Below are 9,092 nucleotides of genomic sequence, written 5' to 3'. Positions count from 1 at the left end.
CATGATTGCAGCTTACAAACTGCTTGGTGTGCTCTTCTGTTATCAGACATTAACATCATCTATCAAAAACAAATATCACAACACAACTTGAGTGGGGATATATGTGGGGATATATAAAATAATGCAGGGACGTAACATTTCTACGTGCTTCCAAAGGCAACTGGACTGGCTTGCGGTTCGAGAAGATGTTTTGCCTCTTAGCCAAGAGGCTTCTTCAGTTCTAACTGACTGGTGGGAAGTCTCTCACCTGCTCTGATGGTGAGCTTGAGGCACATACACACAAGTACTTCCGGGAAAGCCCTCAATGGAAAGCGGTTGCAATTTGATTTCGCCCACAGAAGGGGATCTTCATCTCCACACGAAATGCAAAACTGCAGCAGTGTTTTTGGAGACCAACTCGCTTGCATTCATCATCTGCTTTTTCTAATTCTCCCCTCTGAGGAGAAGCGGTCACGTGACACAAAATTATGATCCACCACCACTGCTATCTTCAAATACCCCAGGACACCGTGTTCCCGCCCAACGCTTGCTCAAACATAACACACTTCAGTTTCGGGTCAGCAGTGGTGGCCGAATCACTGCCGATTTGCCTGTGACTTTGAGCTATCCACTAACCTACTCCATCCCATAGGCCCTCTGTACTGGCCAAGAGCTGTCATGAATTCATACTGCTGTTGGGAATCCTATGCAATCGATCTATACAGGGAACTTCCAGTCTTCCTGGCATTCATCCTCCCACAGGACTAGAATTTGCACCAGAATGTTTTTTGTTCTCTCCTGGGTACCACCATCATTATGTCGAGGCGTAGAGAGGTGTGGGCCAAGCGTGGAAATTGGAACTTCGAACCGCTTATCTTTATGTTCTGTGAGCCTTTTGTAGCAGAAGTTGGATTTTGGCCCGCTGGACATCTCACTCCCTCCTGAAGCAAAGGGGACTGCTCTATTTGCATCTTAACACATTGGTCACTTTTTCTGCCTTCAATTCAGCAAAAGACAGCAGGAGCGCAGCAACACCTACAGTCGACCTTGAGTTAAAATGGTTTTCAGACAGTCAGAAAGTTGAACAATGTAGCAGTGTCACTTGCAGCTGGGCCCTGCCTCACATCCCATGTGTGCAGTTGTGTTGGCAAGCGGAGAGCAATTAACACTGACTGTAAAAGGAGTGCGGTGAAGACTGTCCCTCAGCTCCACGGCTCCACCTCCATTATTTTCTTCTTTTGTATATCCTTTTTTGCCCAAGACCCCTGAGTGTGAATCCCAACTGCTCTTTTCCCCTTCAAGGTTTCCCCTTCTGTTTTCACCATCTGTCTTTTGTTTGCATTCGTTATTGTGCATGCATTTCCTATAAAGTAAAAAAAAAATAGCATACAACCATGTCAGAGACAATTCCTTTCAATATCCAATGATGTCTAAGTCAGAACTTGATTTTTTTTCCCCTTTTTTGAAGTGCACAAGTAATCTGAAGAATGAATGAGCAACAGCGCATCAGGAGGCAAGAATTAAAACTACAGGGGCTGCCAGTCATGGGGTGGATGCTGCACTGAGTGGATACTGTGATGAACTGAGTAATGATGAGATGGGAAGCTTTCAAAAAGCTTGAGACCAGCTTTGTTTGGCAGCACCCATCCATCCAACTCCCTGTCTGTCAGTTAGCCTCACTTGTTAGCCTTTACATCTGCAGTTTAGGAGTCCTGACCCCAATGAGCAGAAGAGCTACAGTATGAGACAGCCCTGATTTCAGAATGCCTGCAGTGACCACAGATTGGAAGGCCGGGAGTCATGCAGTTTGTGCAATGATGCACGAGAGCGGCACAAAAATAGACGTTTTGATTTAAATGAATTGTTTTGCTCTGACATTACAAAATAGGACAGCAATCATTTGCGTCTCTCATCTTCTATCAGAAGATAGCTCTGAACGACATACTGTACTCACTCTCCCTTGTGAATTCCATCCACTTTCAACCCTTTTCTACTTTCTCTATTAATATCTGCTATGTACCAGTTTAAACAGAAATATGTCAACCCATCTTATAAGCATTTCTCTTTGTGCAGTTTCCTGTCATAGGTAATCACAGATGTTTATCTTTATTGTATTCTGTCACTATGGTCAAAGAGCCTCCACCTGGGGTCCACACAGTGGGGTCACAGGAATATTTTGGTTAATGTACAGTTAACTTTTCCTCTGAGACTTGCTCTACTTAATATTAGTTACTACTGTAAGTTTGCAGATCAAGTGAAGCTTACCCTCTTCTGACTGACTTTTGTGAGAGTCGGGGCTAAGTGTGCAATTAGTCAAAGGCCAGAAATGTAAACAGCAGCAATTTTGATCATCATTTTTAAAGAATACATGCAAAAATTCTCTAGTTTCGCTTCTAATACTCACACCCATAGTCTTTGGATTTTGGACTGTTGGTCGGACAACATGCAGAACAAGGCGCACATATCAGATGTGACCATGTACACCAGGTACACGTCTTCCACTGTTGAATAAGTGAAAGGTGACGGATACATATAATATGATTATTTTTTTTCTTTCACAGTGGTGTGTATCTGTGAGTGCAAGTAAGAACCTAACACACAGTTTGGCTCAAACCTTTCTTAAAGCATGAAAAAAAATGTGTCAATAGTCCTTGAAGTTTGAAGGCAACCAGCAGAAAAACGAGCCATCCAGGCAGCTCAGCTGAAAAATACTGTAAAAACTTGTCATTCCAGGAGACAAGAGAGTGGGACACACAGAGCTAGGGAAGCCACTGCCATACGTCTTTCACCTTCAGCAATAGGCTAAGGGGACGAGAAAAGGATGGGAGAGGGGGCGTACATCAGGACATGACAGCTTTCACCATGCAGGACCACGCAAGCCCAGAAATGTCATGAAAAATAAGCAGCAGAACCTACTAGTCCAAAACTTATGAGGCCATCTTTTTTTGCCTCTCCAACAGAGTGTGGAAGACAACTCTGCATTTCTTGAAGTCTGAAAGAACACAGTGTCACATTTAAGTGCTGACGTTTTCACCAAGTGAAGTGCTACAAAAATTCAAATAAGGAACACTTGCTCCTTTACAACAAATCCGGTTAATCAAACTGAGCTGGCACGTACTCTCAGACAGCTAGAATTAATTTATCTCTCCATCTCTGCTGCATCGTCTCTGATCAAATCCTCAATTTAAACAGGGTTATTAATGCGTCAGTTAATGGAGTGCATTAATTTGGTGGATCTTTGAGCCTGGCAATGGATGCAGACCTCACGCCAACACATCCATCATCTGAGGGCAAGCTGCAGTGCGGAGGCCCCACCAGGATACTGGAGTCTCCAACAATGACTCACTGCTTGGCTCAACCTGACATGGCAGCTATTTAATCATTCATTAGTGGTGGAGCTGGTGGTGGCAAGTGGGTGGCTGAATCGAGAGGTGGTGGAGAGAGGGTGTGACACCAAGCATATGAGAGCCATAAATGTATGATTTTAAGGAAGGACTATTTGACAAACACAAGAATACTGGACAGCAGACAACATGCACTTCATTTCATTTATGTGAGATCGAGTAAAGTTTCATCACACTCACAAACATGTCTCCAATTTCACTTAATTGATGACTTATGTTAATCATGTCTGATTAATGTATGTAAGACGGTAACATTTCTGTGCCATTAGTGTTTGATGGAGTGACAATGATGTGTTCACAGATCTATCATTTAAAGACATGCTAACAAACATAATCTAGCCCGGCTCTATCTTAACATAAATTCATCTTAAATTGATGAAGTGAAAATGGACAAGTGTGAACACTATAAAGATCAACCTAGCTCGAACAGGCATGCACACACATGTGCACACTCTCACACGCATACACTCTCACACACACACACACACACATGAAACCTGCCCTCATACATGCATGCACAGGTGAGAGATTAAACTTGACTAAGACTGATGTCTTTAATCTCTTAAATGGAAATTCAAACTGTGCCACTGTTCCTGCCTGACAGCTCAGACTAGGCAGGCTGGGTACGGCTGCACCCTTTGGGGTGAACAAATCTTTGATTTTCACAAGGGCCAAGCTTAACAACACTTTTGCTGCCAATTATGCTGCCAGGCCACTGCAGGCTTGAAAAGTATTGCTCCCTATGAGGCGGAGAATTACCTGTTTTGTAAAAGGCCTGTGCAGAAGCCAGAGTGATGCCACGGCCATGCTGCTAAGATTCAGCCTAAGCTATCTTAACTTTTCATGAATGTTACAGTAGCTGGAAGCTAATGCCTGAATCATTGCCTAATGCATGCAGGCATAAGAGCATCAAACCAAGCCGTTAATGAAAACATGGCAACACACCTCCCTCCTTCTCTTGCTCGTTAACAGGGGCTTCAAGCCTCATCCTCTCTTCTCCTCCCTCTCCACCCTCTAATCTCTTCTCTCCATTCCCCTCCTGTGTAACTGAAGGACTCTTGCTGTCTTCTGCTTCATCTCTCCTGCCTCTGAGTCTTATGACTCAGTTCAAACACATTTGCAATTTTTTCTTTGTCTCATTCCTGCCATGACATTTGTTATATTCTATAATGCTGCACCTTTTTCATTAGGCACAAATCTCATATTGTTTGTTGCTGGGGCAAGTTTTATTATAGTGGCTGCTCCTGCAGGAATTTACATCTCACTGTGCTAGAAAACACGCAAAGTTTTTCCTTGAACACTTCTATTACTGAACCCAAATGTTGTCACTGAAGTGAATAAATGTTCATGTTCATTCCGGTCTCATCATATTACTCTTTTGCTAGTTCTGACAGCTAAAAAATTGGTCAAGATTCCAATGACATCTTATTTAGTTTTATGTGTTCCTTCCCATTCCCATCTAAATGTCCATCCCTCCTTTTCTGTTTTTTCTTCTCTTTATCTCTTAATTTTCCACTCTGCTGTCCTTCATCTCAGAATTTCAGAAGAACCACATGGAAAACCCAAACCTTCTCATTTTAGCATGACTGATAAAATCTGACAGGCAAGACACTATGGAGATGTTTTTATACTTTATAAAGCTCCACAGTCAGCCGACACACCCGGGTTGAAAAAATATGCGTCAAAAATCACAGTACATATTCTCAGAGTCACAACTCCATCAAATCCGAACACACGAGCGTGATAAATGTATTTCCGCTTCAGCGTGACTTACACTTCCCATCATACAAAAAACAAGCTCGTTTCAACTGCAGATGTTGCCTGACAATCATCACATTCAGAAACTTTCTTCAGTATCAAAACAAATGCCCATCCATCTGTGGCGTAGAACTGAAAATGCTTCCACATTCTGCCTCTCGAATGCTTCTGTGTGGGGATTATCAGATCAGCACAGCCTTACTAACGACTGTCCTCCTTCATCATTATGTATTAGCTTAGCTTTTATTAACAACAATAATACACTTTATTTGTATAGCACCTTTCATACAGGAATTGAGTGCTGTTGAAAAAAGAAAGACGGAGAATAAAATCCACGTGATAATGAGAATAAGGATGAAAATAAAAATAGAAACAAAGCATAAAACCATTCAATAAAGTAATAAATATAGGTTAAAACAGAATAAATGAAAATGATATTGCATATTATATGATACTGCATACATGGCTTAGGTTGAAAAGTTCAACTGACCCCTGTCCCTCTCTTTCACGTCACTCGTCTTTTGTCCTTCTCATAGCCATCTCCACGGCTCATTTGTATCCCCATCAATCTGTCGTCACTGCTGATCTTTCCTCCATCTCTTTCTCCAAACCCCTTCATCCTCAGTCTGAGATTGATTGTCACTAGTCTTCCTCTTTTGTTCTTTCTTCCCTCTCTTTTCATCACGATGATTCTTCCACCACATTTCTCTTGCTGCCTACTCTGCTCTCTACCCTCCATTTGATCTAAGCCTTTCACTCTCTCTCGTCCTCCATCCCCAACTTCTGCCTGAATCCCTCTTTCCACTGCTCGACCACAGTGATTCTGAGGTTAATTAGCCCTTCAAGTGTCAGAATGTTAGATCCCCTCTGCCAACCTGCTAGCTGGCCTGTGATTGCCTCAGTAGGGGGACTAACAAGCTCGGGCGTCAGACATTGGAGCAGGCAGAAAGTAAGAAAAGGGAGGGAAAAAAAAGAGGAGGAAGAGCAAGAAGAAGGCATGGACAGAATAATGATTTTAAGAGAAATTCAGAGGAGACCGATCTTAGAAAAGGGAAGAAAGGAGGGAAAGAAGCGTGATCATAATGGGAGAGCTAAGAGAAAAAGGAAGAAAAGAAAAGAAAAGAAAAGAAAAGAAAAGAAAAGAAAAGAAAAGAAAAGAAAAGAAAAGAAAAGAGGTAATGCAGAACAAAGGATAAAGGGATAGTGAAAGAAGAGAAGATGGAGTGAGAGCTATGACAGGTGGACTGATAAATGACAAGAACCTTAGTGAGGTGAGACTGAATGTGGGTAAACCAATAAAGGATACAAAGAAAACAGAAACTATGGGAGAGAAAGAAAGGGTGAAAAAGATATAGTTGGTAAACAGAAGGCAAAAAACAGGTTGGAGAATGATGGAGGGTGGACAAAGGGACATGAGACTGAGGGCAAGAAATAAATGAAAAGACAGCGCTGAGAATCACTGAGCAAAAAGGGATTGGAATGAATGAACAAGGGGGACAGATAAAAGGTCAGCTGAATAAAAAGAAGAGACAGATAGCGGATGATGGATAGAGGGACAGATAAAAACTGTGATTGTCAAATGTAATGAAACAGGGGTGATTGCAGACAATAAAGTGGTTAAGTCCAGAGTCTACAAAGAGGATATAAAAGAAAATAAATGGAAAGACTGACAGTAAGGACAAAATAGGGACGAATAAAAATTGCTAATAAAAAGGCTAGGTAGGATGGAGACAGGGCTCATAACAGTGTGCAGGGAACACAGTGAGGGGACAGAAGGTGGAGGGATGGAGATGAGTGACAGATGAAAAAAGAAAGAAAGGAGCTGGTAATGGGAGAGGATCACTGAAAAGAAAGAAAGAAAGAAAGAAAGAAAGAAAGAAAGAAAGAAAGAAAGAAAGAAAGAAAGAAAGAAAGAAAGAAAGAACATATATATCTTCAGTCCAATGATGCTGGGTGGCATGTTTAAAAGCACGTCAACAGAATTGCATCAATTGAATTTCAGAACCCTTACATGCCAAAATAAGATCTTAAACAAGGTTTGCATTTTTGTTAAGAACTGAAGAACTATACACGACCCACAATAACTACGTCCTGTCGTCATCAGCTGTGTGAGCTGCATCTGCCTGTCACTGATTGGTTTGTAGAAGGACATGCATCTGATGCAGACGTGTTGTCAGTTCATTTCAATTCTCTCTCTCATCCTGGAAATAACTGAAAGGTGTCAGACTTTTTTGTGAGTTTTTTCCAATCGACTCTGTAAAGGTGACAGACCAGACGTCAATTAAACATCTGCTCTCCTCCTCTCCCTCTCCTTGTGCTACCACAGCTTATTTTGTTGCTTTGCCTTTCCTTTTTTAGGTTCTGCACACACGCACGGACGCACACACGTACACACGCACACATGCACTCCAGGCCACAGCCATCACCCAGTTGATGCGACATATGATGAAACCCATGGGCTCAGCATGGTAGCAGGCGAGGGATTCAAAGACCTACTTCAGTACCTCAAGCCAGAGTCTATTATGCAATCAAGAGCGACTGCGACTAAACGCACTGAAAAATACTTTTAGGAGGAAAAGGATGAGTTAAAAGTCAAGCTAGCCAGAGCAGACAAGACAGCTTTGCCCACTGACTGCTGCACAGATCTCACAAACAAAGCTACATTATAACTACCTGACTGGGAGCAGCTTTCTGTTGGCTGTTTTTCCCAGAAAGACCTGTTGAAGTCAGACATACTTAAATCTCTCTGGTCATAATGACTCATGAAAATTACTCCTGAGTTAATTTTTTAAATTAGTCCAGTATTGAGGATAGGATCCCTACAGAGATATACCTTTTAGTAAAAGAGCAAGATCCTTTTTGTCAAACCAGAAACAGCCACTACGTCACTCTCGCCAAAGCCACCAGGCTATCATCAAAAAACACATTTAATTCAAACTCTACAGAAACAAACAAACAAACAAAAACACATCAAAACCTTCTTGGTTCGTCTGTCCACTGTTCTAGCAATCACCACCAACTCTGGAGTGGTTGAAAAATACTCTTAATTCACCAAATCGGGAGAGGAGCCAGAGAGGTTGGGCACCAGAGAAGCCGCAGGGGAAACAGTGTGTAGAGCCAGAATATTTTCACATCCAACTCCAGACATTACGACTGGAGACATTTAAATATGTTGGACTCATAAAAAAAAAAAAAGTTAATTACAGGACAAGGGAAATGCTGGTTTTGTGACTCCTGTCCATCAACCATCAAATTCTTTCAACATCTAATGTCTGGAGTTTTTTACAATTTGGTTACATATTGGAATTTTGAATAATTGTTGACAGCCCACCAGGTAATGGCTGTTGGGCTATTGAGAGCAAAATTGACCAAAAGCAACATCCCTAAAGAAAAGTACAGACAAAATAAAGAAGTTGTGAAAGGGCCCTAAACTTCATAAACTCCTCATTTCTGTTCCATCATTATTTCTCTCTCAGTGAATGCTCAGTGCTAATTCACCAGTCACAGATCTCATCAGAGAGGGTTGACTATCAAAGTGATTAATCAAGCATTTGGCTATTGACCTAAATAAGTAATTAGGATTTCTGATTCCTAAGGTCTTGTTTTCACACCAGGAGCAGGTAATCAACCTATGTGTTCAATCCTTAGCAAGGTTCATTCAACCAAGCAGCAACAATGCCACTCAAGTCAGACTGAGTCACTGCCCTCTTCCAAACGTATTGTTCCATACGTGTTTCATGGAGAAAAAAAAAAGGAGGTACACACCACACCAAAGTCCAGATTCTGTTCGATCCACTCCTGGCCGTCTTTGAACTCCTCGTGCAGACCCATGATGTAGAGGGTGTCTAAGGCATCCACAATGGTCGCCCCAAGTTGGGAATTGCCTGCATGAGACACATGGTAAAACAAACAGGAAGATGAGGTTCACTTGTCCAGTCACACATTACTCAA

At 41.9% G+C, this 9,092-nt stretch overlaps 1 protein-coding gene across 2 annotated transcripts in view; it reads right to left on the bottom strand.

Annotated features, from left to right (window-relative positions):
* Positions 1 to 9,092, bottom strand: part of man1a2 (mannosidase, alpha, class 1A, member 2) — a 121,522-nt gene that overhangs the window by 51,512 nt on the left and 60,918 nt on the right. For both annotated transcript variants that reach the window (XM_070975830.1, XM_070975831.1), the window contains exon 5: positions 8,907 to 9,025. In XM_070975830.1, the coding sequence (XP_070831931.1) occupies positions 8,907 to 9,025 (119 nt within the window). The remainder of the gene's footprint in view (positions 1 to 8,906; positions 9,026 to 9,092) is intronic.

This window comes from Chaetodon trifascialis, chromosome 12, assembly GCF_039877785.1.
Source record: "Chaetodon trifascialis isolate fChaTrf1 chromosome 12, fChaTrf1.hap1, whole genome shotgun sequence".
Classification (NCBI taxonomy): Eukaryota; Metazoa; Chordata; class Actinopteri; order Chaetodontiformes; family Chaetodontidae; genus Chaetodon; species Chaetodon trifascialis.
Note: the sequence above shows the minus strand (reverse complement) of the source record. Positions and strands in the feature narration are given on the sequence as shown.